Source organism: Phalacrocorax aristotelis, chromosome 1 (assembly GCF_949628215.1).
Source record: "Phalacrocorax aristotelis chromosome 1, bGulAri2.1, whole genome shotgun sequence".
Taxonomy (NCBI): domain Eukaryota; kingdom Metazoa; phylum Chordata; class Aves; order Suliformes; family Phalacrocoracidae; genus Phalacrocorax; species Phalacrocorax aristotelis.
In genome coordinates this window covers 144,275,166-144,288,107 of record NC_134276.1, presented here as the reverse complement: position 1 = coordinate 144,288,107, position 12,942 = coordinate 144,275,166, and the positions used below count along the sequence as shown (strand labels likewise).

Here is a 12,942-nt window from a genome sequence, read left to right as displayed (position 1 = left end):
CCTGTGCTTGTGTGGGGTGAGTGTATAGTCAGGATGTCTGTGTGTCTTTACATGTTTTACCACCAGGGCTAGGTTGTTTAAACAAACATCTAAGCGTTATGCCTGGGTGTGCAGATGTATGGATAAATAGATGTTGCTTTGTACGTATTTGCATTTTACCTTCCATGCAAATTTACTTGGGAATGTGATGCATGAAAGTGAGCTGTAAAACAGGTATCAGGTTCAGAGCAGTTCAGCAGTCTCCCTCAGCCTTCCATAGCAGTGTGGAGAAGAGGCCAAATTTGAAATAGGTATAAATAAACATAGCTGCATTGAAGACACTGAATAAAAAGCCAGATGTCAATGACCAGCAGTCTTTATGCCAGCTGCAAGCCTTTTGGACTGGTCTTTGCAAACACAGGTGGTGCCAGGCAGACTTCATGCTTCGTGCATGTGCACAGATTGAAAATCTGTCCACTACATACAGCTTGTTTGGCAAAGAGCATGCTGTTTGTTATGTAAAGATTGTTCTGCCTTCATTTCTAATTCACCCATCAAATCATCCCCTTTCAGCTAGGTGTAGTTCACCAAGGGGGAATGGGCTCTGTTTTTGCCATAAAAGTGAGTTAGTATGAGTAAATCATTGACTTCCTGTGTCTTACTGTCCTGGCAGATAGAGAGACCAGTCAGGAGAGGGGATCTGTAATCTGCTAAGATTTTAGCTCTAAATAGGAAATGCGTGTGAGAGGAACAGACGGCGCTAGGGTGAAATTGGAATTAATATTCTGTGATAGCTTCTGGTATTTAATCTGCACTACAGTGCAATTTTATGTTGTTCTTTTCAGGGTGGTGAGGACTATCTATACACAGAGATAGTACAGAGTATCTGTGCACTTTGAATCCCTGTGGGCTTATTTTTCAGTAGCTTCAGTCAAGCTTTTTGAGTTAATTTCCTACTGTCAGAACTTGGAGCATGCAGCATTTACTTTCAGAGTGTGCATAGTAAGTAAGGCACTGGCAAGCAGATGGCAGCAGAAATCCAGCAAATTCAGGTGTTCTCACTAACATGGCTGAACTCCATAGTGTGTGTGTGTGTATATATATATATATGTTCTGGTCATCTGGACCCACTGCTTATAGATATCACACAACATGTTTAAGAAAAAGTAGAACACAATCTGTCTTTCTGTGTATATACAAAATACAGTGAATCATTTAATCATCCATGTAGCTCTTGTTGACTTACCTGAAGTCAAATCAACTGACACAGCTAAAATTTGTTATTCTCACATTTTATGAGAGAATTCATAATTATGAGAGTGGATACTTATTCAGTTAGTTTAAAAATAAGGTGCTGTTAATCACACCTCTTACCAAACCCATCTATTCAAATGGGGCTGACTGAACTAGTCATGGCAAGTAATTTCTTCCTTAGAACTGGATCTCTGTGCAAAGCTTCCATTAACCAACCTTGACTGGAAACATATGTGTAAAAACTCTTTAATAAGCCTATTTCAGCTTATTTTTCTGGTGAATTCTTGATACTGAACTTTTTTTTTCTATATCTTCCAGGCAATTGAATGCCTAAGTCACGTGGTGAGATACCGTTCCCTGGTGACCTAACTTTATAAACAGTTCTTGGAAAATGTTAGGGCACTGTGTTTCTTAGTAGAGAGAGTAGCCAACAAAATGCAGGGAGAATCATGACAGACAATACATAGGCTTAGGAAATAATAGCTTACACGGTATATTTCCTGCCTCCTTTAGCAGAAGGGAGAACTATTTATTTGACTAACTAGGCTGACCCCATGTAGATGTAGTACTGCCATGTGTTTTAGTTTTAAAGTTGCTGTATATGTTCCCAAAATAGAGGGAACGGTAAGCATTAGCTGGCCTTATTGCCTGACAAGCTAATTTTAAGCATTAACATGAAGGGTTCTTTCTTCCTTTCTGGCAATGCAAAGGTGCATCAGAGTAGTTCAGCATGAAGTTGGTTTGCACTGCTAAAGTGGTGTAAAGCTGTTGCTGTCTGCAGGAGAGAGTTCAAGTCTTTGTGTTAACTTCGTGCACATCACTAGATGCTTGGCTATGGGTACATTTCCTCATTGACCAGTGCTGTTTCTTACTGGTTCCTCCATTTCTCTGTGGCAGTGACAGTAAGGTTGGATGTCATCTTCCCTATTAGGGAGCATGCTACCAGACCTCAGAGATGGCTATCTATTCCTGCACCTGTAAACAGTGCCCTTTACGTGCTGAGTTGTTGTCTGGACCTCTTAAATATATTCTCCTTCAGAGTCTAAGGATGATGAAGGGGTCCTGCAAATTGGAGCACATCTGATTATGTAGTGTGAGAGGGTCTTCATGTGCGAGGCTGCCCACGGGGAGTAAGCATTTACTGGGATTTCCTTGATGGTGCTGGTTGGTACTGAGGCATAAGATGCAGCTGTAGGGAAGGGCAAATCAGTTGTCCTGAGCACTGAATTCATAAACGTGTCTGCTGTTTCCAGAATCTCACCACTTCTTTCTCAGCAGCTGGCACAGTGAAGGTGTGTCTCTTGTTTTTAAGTCTAGATCATTTAACACATGCTCTAACAAGGGCGAGCTTTCTATTTCTCCATGCTTCCTTTTTATATTCTCTGTCCCAGATGCTGCCTAAGCTAAGTGGCAACCTCTGACATATGTGTTTGGAAAGCATCAGCATCTCAGTTACTCTTCTTTCTCCTCTTCTCTGTCTGGAGCAAGCAAAGATAAAGTAGCCAAAGGAGAGAATGAGAAATAAAAGAAGGCTCATTTGCCAGTGTTGCTTTCCCTTCCCCTTCCCCCAAGTCATGTGGAAAGGCACTTGCGACCTAAACCAAGCACAACATTGACATCATCTTGCATTGAATGTCCCCTGACAAAGAAATGACAAAAGTACCGTTCATTTTGCAAGATTTTCCTTGTTTTATTTGGCTCTTCACTGATGGGCAAGACCCATACTGTGAAGTGGATCTACTGTGTTTCTGTGGCAGAAGGTGAAAAAAGCAGGCAGGCAAGGGACCCAGTGCACTGCAGTGCCACATGATTTGGTGGTAATCATGGAGAAGCTCAGCATGTTTTACCCTTCCCCTTCTCACCTGGTCGCCATGCTCTGGTAAAGCCAGGACTGGTCATATCTCTGTGCACATTGGAAAAGATGATTGGTTTTCTTTCCTCCTTAACATGAAGACCAATAAAAGCTTTAAGGACAGAAGCACAAAGCAAGTGGCTACAAGCTATGTAAATCTTGTGTCTGAAGCCCAACAGATGGAAATTGCCAACAGGGAGCGGCCAAAGGCCATTGCAGGAGTAATGTCAGCAGTCCTGGACATTTTCCTCAGTGAAAATGGCTCCATCCTCTTTAAACTCTTTTAAATGTTTGCACACTGAAAACTGAAGCATTTTATCTGGGTAGGGGAGAGAAGTCTAATTCTGTAAGTTAGAATAAGAACTGCAGTTTAGTGGGTTTTCTGATTAATGAGAAGGGGTGAGAATGTTCAAGATCTGGTCTGTGATCTATAAAGATATCTTTAAAATCATTCCATTAATATTTATATTAGTATCTCCTGCTGTATTACTAACAGCTTTTAGATAGAAAATAGAAGAATGCTTAAAAATGCTGGGCAAACAGCCAGTTTGTATCATCATTCAGCTGTGAACAGATTCGCTCGAGTCACTGGTGGATGAATCCTAAATAATTTTTTCCATCCCTATTGAAATGAAGAGTCTGCTAAAAACAAACCTTGGTTCAGCTCGCCCTGGAGCAGAGCTCTATGTACAGTTTCTCTGGTGAAAGTTTGGACTCTTGGAAATTAAATCCTGAGTCCACTGAAGTCAGTAGGACCAGCATTTTACCTCCTCTGTGTTAAATGTCTTTCCATGATCAAAGTTCCCTGGGAGAAGGTGAGTGATGTAACCTGTGACACACCTGAACTAACACACTTTGGGGAGTGGGGGTGTGCTGGCATAAACTTGGCATAAGCACAGCATCAAAGCTCTGTGCATTTCTCGAGTGGGGTGGTACATCAACGTCAAATCAAGCTCAAATGAAATCTTGTGCACTGGGGATGATACACACAGAAATAGCGTCTGTAACGTGGACATCTGTCATAAATTTAAGTGTTTCAGTATTATTTCAGAATGCCAGAATTTAACAGAATTTAGAGAACTTCCATCTGATGAGTCCTGGCCACAAACATAGCAAAAAAATACATGAAAAACATCTTCTATCTGAAGATGCTGGGTTTGTTTTCACCCAATGCATGTTACTACCTTATTCTATAAAAGGTCCCCAGATATCTCAACAGGCAATCAATCAATCAATCAATCAATAAAAATCCAAACAAACATTAGAAAAAAACTAGTTCAAGCCCAATTTTATCACATCTCTATAGACCAGAGACACATTCTGAGGGGAAGGGGTAAAAGGATAGTTGATGTAACTAGTAATTGTGGCCGCAAAGTCAATTTGAATCCTGAATGTGGGGTCCCACTGTGCTCTTGGGTTCCATGGCAGCCATGGTCCTCAGGAAAGCTTTAGTGCCTTCAGAGTGGCCTAGTCAGGCTGTAGCAAAGAAGCTGAAGAGCCCTGGGAGCACCCTGATCCTCTGTCTGTGTAGCAAAGGTGTGTGTGGAAGGACTCAGTGATCAGCAACAACTTCCACTTATCTCTGTCTCATTTCATACCTTCTCTTCCTATCTCTCTCCTTCATTTTGGGTTTCTGTTTCCTTCCTTCTGTAATGTGGGGTGGGTGGGAGAGCAAGTAAAATGAATGGTAGGTATCTCTGGCAGCTTTGAGAAGTTTTGGCAATTCCATGCTCAAAGGATCGCCCCTCCAGAAGACAATTTTTGTCAACACAGTTCCCGGGTAGTCCTGGAAGTTGGGGACCCTTCCTCATCAGGTGACAAAAAGCATTGGCAATGCTTCTTTCCATATAACAGCTTGCGGTAGAAAGAGCACATCTACATGCTAGATCTTGCACAAAGATCTCCATTTGCATAGTTAGGTCTCCACTTCTGCCTAATGTTGTCCTCAGTAGTGATATGATATTGGGAGACTGTCTTTGACTCACAGATTTTTATTTATTTATTTAGTTAGGTCTGTTGTCTATCCTGGAGGGCTCTAATTGCTGCTTGGATTTTAAATACACAAAAGAAATAATGCACCAGGACTTAAAATATGGAAAGAAGAAAATGGCTGGAGTGATGTAGATAATGTCTTTAGACAAATTCATAGTAGTGGTAACATATATGAAAACTTTTCAAACTTTTAAAAATAAGTCTATGAAATATTTTCTGAGAAAATATTTTGTTACCATCTTCTATCTTTTTAAAGAGGTCACTAAGAAAAAAGTCAAACTTCTCTTAAATGAACAAAATCCTTCTTTACCAGACATTTTGGTTTTTCATGCCAGCTTATTTTTTCCTGGAAAAAGAGGAAGAATGGAAAGGAAATACATGGGAAAAAATATTTGTTGTTCATTTCTTTTATTCTGCTGGAAAGTTAAAAACACATTTGAAAAAGAAATAAAGAATATAAATATTTTTATCTCAAAGTAATTTAAAAATTATTAAAATTTAAAATATTTGAATAAAGCATTTTGATAGAGATCAGGACACTAAACTAGCCCTCTATCCACATTCTACTGCTAATTTGCTGTGTTTGTGACTATCCGAACCAATTCTCTGGATCTGACCTCTCCTGATGCTGCATCTATTTCTCATTTGTCTCTTATTGTTTTTTCTAAAACCTCTTTTAAAGTACAAAACTTCAGAGGCTACATACAGAAACTTGCAACATCATGGGATTTTGGTACATGTCTGTTGTTTGGAAAAGTTTTCTGTTTATAATATGACCTTGAAACATCATCTTGGAGAAGAACAAGAAGGCTTACCTAACTGTTGGAAGTAATTTGAGAATTCTGCTAGGCTTCAGGTGAATACATAAAACCTTACTCTGTTATTCAGTAGGATATGTAATGCATTGCTTACTGGCACAGGTATTTCCAGGGAATTCAAAGTAACTGAGCAGATATAAGCTATCTCTTAATGTGTTTCTTGAATTTGCTATGGAAAAGTGTAATTTCAAAAGGCAATACATTATTCTAGACATTGCTCTGCTCTTCTCAAGATGTCTTTAAGTTTTGCCCAACACTTTCCACATACATAGTTTCACTTGCACGCTTTCCCTCCCATCGATTAAAGCTTACGCAAAGACATGCTTTGTAAGTCATATTTCCACAGTGACAGAGAAGACAAAAGCAAGTTTTGGGGCCAGGTAACCCAGAGATTTTATCACAGCTATCTTCTGAAAACTCAGCTACCTTGCTGATCCCAAAGTTGAATGCCTTTTAGTGTGAAAGAGCCTGATCTCCACTCTTGTGATAGTGGGGAAAGAGCTTTGCACCACTCTGTTCATATACCGATTTATCATGTTATTTAGTATCTTTCATCTTACAAGTCGGTATTTTCTCTTTTTACAGGGTCACCAGGCTGCTTTGCACAAAAATCTTTCCTTATTGTAAGCTCAGTATTTCTGCTGGTTAAAACCAACTAGTTTCATGACTAAGATTTCTACGAAACCCCTTATCTACCCATGTTGGATTGCAGTGCCTTATGCTTATGATGTACTTACCACTCCATAAAAACAGACATGTCACTGTTACCGCATCACGTCCTAGGCTGAACATTCTGACTTGTCTTGTATAATTAAAATTATTCGTTTATCTGAATCCAAGCTATTCAAGTAGTCTCTCTCATCTTGTGAACGGAGGAACTTGGAGGGAATATGTAGTGTCATTTACCAAAGATTTCTCTAAACCCCTGTCCAGAGAAGCCATGGTAGAACATGGTGACTATAAGTTAGTTTCTTACCTTTCTGGTCCTAATGAAGTAGAGAAGAATAGTCTCATGCATAGAATTACTTCTGCAGTTCCATGTCTATATGATGTGAAACTCTTGAACTTTGAGCTTGACTTAGGAGATACACCTGTAAGATTCTTGTCAGCTTACATCTTGACTTATTATGTAGGGTAACAATTTATTGTAATAATTCCACTTAGGAAGCTGAGAGATTGCAACTGCATTCGTTCTAATTTGCAAAACACTTAGAATCCTGAGACATCTTGACATAAAAATAGTAGGACCCTTCAGGCATTCAAAACAAATGGGATATTTCTAAAGAAAAGGATTTTAAAGGCGCAATTTATTTTATATGAGCACAATTGAAAATGTAGCTTTGTCATTCAGTTCCTCAGGGCTGCAAGGTACCAGGCTTAGCAGAAGGCTTTCTGCAGTTGTCTCGTGATACAGTTTAATTAATCTGGGAAGTAATCTCCCAAAATGCTGAGCAACTTCAGCTGCTCTACTCAAAATGGTGGTCATTTGCTGCAGACTTTTAAGAGAAGTCAGGTAGCTTCTGAGGATTCTTGCCATATGTAGTTAGATGCAGTGCATTAGCATTGCTGGATGCCCCAGTGCCTTTTAAAAAATAAGTCTGGAGTACCTGCTATCAATCGCTAGCAACTTGCAGTGCTGACTTCTTATGTAATTTTGCTGTCACTGCTGAAAGGCATGGCACAGTCTTCTTACCTGGAGTATTACCAAACATTTTCAAATTCAGGAAAGGGTGAGATTTTTTAAGTAGGAACACTAATTCCCTTCCTGTTGCTTCCTTTGCTGTTTGCTTGTACATGTTGAACTTCATTTATTTTACCATGCTTAAAAATCACTGGAGCTATGCCAAGTTGTCTCTGATGTACAGCAGCTACCTAGCCTCTGACTTTCTCTTCCCTTGCCTTCTCTTCCACTTGTTGGATTCAAGCATGCACCGTTTTTCTTCCAAAGTTGGGGTGGCGGCATGCCTGCTGCCTGGTCCCATGGGTTCTATGGCAAAGGGGGCTTTGCAAGACTGCACTGCCGATGCATGAATTATGGGGCTGGCTATGGAAACCTGTGAGGAATAGCAGCCAAGTGAATCTTGCATACCATGTGCAAGACTAGATAGATCTGTACTGACTCACCAGGGAATGTTGTTGTTGTATTCTCTTATATGTTTTGTATTGTGTTTACTTTTAAAATGGACAATATTTTGGTGGAAGGTGCTGCAGACATTTATGTTGGCAGTGTAGGCTATGTTCCTTCCAACTCTAACAGCTCTTTAGAATGGTGATGGAACATGGTGCCTTTTACTTTGAGGATATTGGTTTAAATCCATTTTTATAGTTGGTAGTCAATGAAATCCATCAGTCCCTCGACTTCTTTTGGTGATTTGTGTAAAACAAGCTGGAAGTGCCAGCTGAGTTCTCACCACGTGCATTTCCACGTCACAAAAAATATGTTTGAAAATTATAACCGTTGCAATAAAAAAGCAGAAGGCTGTACTTAGGATGCAGTAGAATCAAGATTAGGCATGGGAGAGTGGAAGCATGAGGCCCAGGATTTGAATCCCATAACCTGAATGTAAAGATTTCAAGATCCAAAAAGGGGGGAATAACATAAGAATAAAATAATATATGGGTTGAACATTCGTGGTGTGACTTTGAACACCTAAAAGAAATTTTTTAAAAAATTAAGACTAGATAAAAATAGCAATTAAAGATAGAAAGCATCCATTTGAGATTAGAGGAGAAATTCAGGGAAGCCATACGCAGTCACCCAGGAGTAAGCAAAGCATTAAATTATCAATTAAGAATTACACATGGTCTGCTATCAGTGCATACTCCTAAATTGAACCATGAAGCTCTGATTCCATTTAAGAGAATGAACTTCTATTTATTTGATAGTCTGGGTTTCACTTGAAATCTGAATATATCAAGTGGTTTAACTAGAGGTGTACCTGATCCACAGGTGGGATGGAACTTATTGAAGAGTTTTGTGGCTTCACCCCCTTTCTACTTTTTGTTCTTTGTGATCTTCTTTTGCAGTGGGAGGCATTTACACTGTGATCCAGACAAAAGCCAAAATTACAGCAGATGAATGGGGTGAAAACTATTTTCTGGTTGGTCCCTATTTTGAGCACAATGTGAAGACTCAGGTGGAAGCATGTGAGCCTCCAAACCCTGCAGTTAAGAAGGCAATGGACACCATGAAAAGCCAAGGGTGTCAGGTAAATCAGATGTGCTACTGCTTCCCAGGGCAACAAAGCTGACTCTGAGGAGATTACAGTTTTGGTTAATGCTCTTGCCGTTCCACTTGACACAGCAGTCCTGGTCAATGTCACAATGGGAAAGGCTCAGAATCCACTGTTAGAACAGCAGAGACAATTCATTAAAGGTTATTTTTGAGGAAGAACAAGTTTATCCAATTACAGGTTTTAAGTCATTTATCTGAAAGTCTACTTAATTGGATTAATGACTTATTTATCCAGTCTCTAAATACAGTGAGATTTTAGTAGATATAATATGACCTTACTTTGACTGAATCTTTACGTTACATTTGGCATTCCTGTGCTGGAGAAAGAAAAGCATTCTATATAGCTCACAACTTTTCTTATGTAGCATTATATTGAGTTGAAAGTGATGAATCACAGGTGGACTTAAGAAAAGCACCCAACTGACAAAGAATCTGCTTCCTCAGATCAGTGTAACTCATCTATGTAGAAATTCATAAGGTTCTTGGACTGCCACCAGCTGTGGCACTTGCAATGTGTTATCTCCCTTTGTAACAGCAGTTCTGCTGTTTTTAGGATCTAATTCCCTATTGCATATTATGTAGAAGCGTATTTTTGGACATGTATGCCATAGCTTTGGAAAGTGTCTGTTGGAGACACTAACATTTTGTGATGCTTGCATTATTCAGGCTGAGGTTCAAACTAAAAGGTCTAATCTAACTGCCATTTCTTATTTCTAATCACCTTTCATAAGAGATTGATCAAGTTTTCCATGTTGCTTCTGTTGCTTACAAAGAGACATCTCTGCAAGCTGTGTAACACTCCTTCATTTGGAAAACTGCTACAGACTTGTGGGGCAGATTAATTGCAATGCCATATATACACCTTCATGCTGTTCCAGCAATACACTCAATTTAATCAGCCAACTCTGCCAGTCTAACATGTGCATTGTGCTCCTGGAGTATTCATATATAGCAGCAAATCTGTCCCAGGTACGTCAAGTATAGCTTTGATGTCTAATAATGACGCTCTAGTTTCCAGGAGCTGCGCTTATCCTATTAACATTTATGTCTGGATTTTGCTTATGCATCACAATGGATCCCTTTAAACCAGGGAACCTAGGAACTCTTCCAAACTTCTCGGATCAGGTGTGTTCCTTGCCACAGCCTGACTCCATATTTAGATGAAGTCTGGGTTCATACAAACCCCCTGCTCTTTAACCTCATTTTCCTGAATAAGAAACCTGGTAGCCTGAAATAAGTACATAAGGAGCTGACCCTCCTTCACACACCTGTCTTTGTTACAACCCGTATTTTTTGTGCAAACAGGTCTAGGAGCTTTCACCTAATTTTTTTTCAAGACTTGACCTCTATTCAGCCCACTCTATCATCAGGGGTGGGTTGAACCCCTGAGGTCCCAAAGGTTGGTGAATGAAAAGAGATTGAACAGTGGTATAAAAGATTCCTCCACATGGGGTATAAACTGCATTAGGCTCCCTGTAGTTCCTCTTTCTTCCCAGTTAATATGTTTCTGCTGCTACAGCCATTTTGGTGGTAGAATTAATGTGAAATAATTTGACTGTGCAGACTGATACAATATGTAGTGTGGGCCCAGCTCTGTTGTGTTGCTTTATGACAGGTCAGCCTACTCTCCTGGTTAGGCAGGTAGGTTATATCAGTGAGTTCTAAATACTCTTAGAGATATTTAACTATATTGATGCAGATAACGCAGGAAAGCTGTATTTAAGGTTGATGTGGTTTTAGGTATTATTACACCTTCTGATTGATCCTTCCACTCCAATAAAGGGCATCAGCTGTGCTGCTTGGCCAGAATGAGGAAATGTCGTGGTTGATGCAGGTCCCAAGCACCTGTCCTACAAAATCTATCACCACTAATCTAGCATAAATGGAAAAAGGTTGGTGGCAAATCTCACTGAAAGAAAATAATTTTGGCATAAGAACAAAAATGGCATAAATACTTCAATAAGAACATAAGACCTCATTATTCAACGAAGTATAATCTTCCTAAGGTTTCTTTTTCCTGGAAGAAGTTAACATTGCAATGAAAACCTAAATTGAAAGTCTTAAAACAAAATGTTCCTGAAGATTGTAGTTTCCTTTTACATAAGGAATACATGATCATAGTCCTACATACCCAGGATTTGTAGTTTTCCTTGCAAAATACATGGAGTAATACTAGACCAAATGCAGGAGTAAAATATTTAAGACTTGATGGGTGAAAATAGTTATGCTAAATGGCTCTTACATTCACTTTAACATTTTCTGATTATATCCTTGCCTCTTTCCCACAGGTCTTTTTTGGAAGATGGCTGATAGAGGGTAGCCCATATGTCTTACTGTTTGATATAGGATCAGCAGCCTGGAATCTGGACAGGTGGAAAGGTGAATTTTGGGACGTCAGCAACATAGGGATCCCTTTTCATGACCAAGAAGCCAATGATGCTGTGATTTTTGGATCATTAACAGCCTGGTTTTTAAAAGAGGTACAGTTTTTAAATCTAGAGATTTTCAAGCCTCAGCCTTGTCAGCAGGGCAAAAAGCTTTGGGATGTGGTTCCTATTCCCCAGTTTTAAAATTATGATTTTATGAAAGTTGATACCTGTTGTAGATCAAAATTATATTTAAAACTTAAATTCTAAGTGGTCATTTAACTTTTTTTTTTTGTGGGGTGTGTGTGTGCGCGCACCCTGTGTGAAATCTGCTGTGTCTTTACTGTCACATCCCCCTGTGTTTCTTCTCAACTCCCTTGTTTGTCACTGGATGTTCTTACAGGTAGGGTCTCAAACTCCCTTTTCCTCTCCTATGGTAGTCAAGTTGTCACACCCACAAACTGTCCTTAAAGCCAAGCCATATCTCAGCTATTAGATACTACCTTGCACAGGGAATAGAGGCAAACAGAAGTAATTAATGACAGCACTGTGACTTCACATGTCACTCTACAACAGCCTTCCTGAAGAGAGGAAACTTTGTTAATCTGCAGAATGATCTGTCTGTCATAGGCGCTCATGACCTTCCTATCCAAACAAGCGTTTCAACAGCAAAGGACAAGTTAAAGAAGAGTGCCTGTGCTTGCCAGAGGTCCCCAACACTCTAGGAAGGATACTGTTCTGAAGCACTAGTGAGGCACATGTGCTTCTTGGGCTAAGGATTAGGTGTGATGGGAATCAAGACAAGTGACCACTTAGAATGCTGTACTGCTTTGCCATATAAAAGAAAGAAAGCCCACAGAAGAAGGCATGAAAAAAAGAGGCCTCTGACGCTGGGGTGGTGAGTAGGATAATTGTGTTTCATGTATGTTCTTTCTAATTATTTTCAGCTCTCCTGTCAGTTTGACAACAAGCCCAACATAATTGCCCACTTCCATGAGTGGCAGGCAGGAGTGGGTTTAATACTGTCTCGATCTCAGAAACTTCCTGTTGCCACAATTTTTACAACCCATGCAACTCTGCTTGGGAGATACCTGTGTGCAGCCAGTATAGATTTTTACAACAATCTTGACCAGGTAAGACACATTTTTCTCATTCCTTCTTTTTCCAGCTAATCAGCTCCTGGCTCCTTTCCTGTTTACTGCGCTACACCATGTATTGTATTTTCTGTCTTGTGTGACCAGTTATGATTGACCCACAGCCGAGTGTTAGGTTGTCAGTTCCAAAGCACAAGAAATGGTATTTGTGAGATCATGGGGTGTCTAGGCATAAGCACCTTTGTCTGTGTCGTCTGACAGGTCCTAAAGCTCAGTAGAGCCTAGAATACTTGCAGTACCTTCAGTGAACTTTGATTTACCAGATTTGTACTACAAAGTACTGAAACTCATT

General features: G+C 39.8%; 1 protein-coding gene across 2 annotated transcripts in view; it reads left to right on the top strand.

The window, feature by feature from the left end:
• Nucleotides 1-12,942, top strand: part of GYS2 (glycogen synthase 2) — a 56,572-nt gene that overhangs the window by 10,377 nt on the left and 33,253 nt on the right. For both annotated transcript variants that reach the window (XM_075113882.1, XM_075113874.1), the window contains exons 2-4: nt 8,923-9,104; nt 11,419-11,610; nt 12,444-12,629. In XM_075113882.1, the coding sequence (XP_074969983.1) occupies nt 9,075-9,104; nt 11,419-11,610; nt 12,444-12,629 (408 nt within the window). In that variant the 5' untranslated portion in view covers nt 8,923-9,074. The remainder of the gene's footprint in view (nt 1-8,922; nt 9,105-11,418; nt 11,611-12,443; nt 12,630-12,942) is intronic.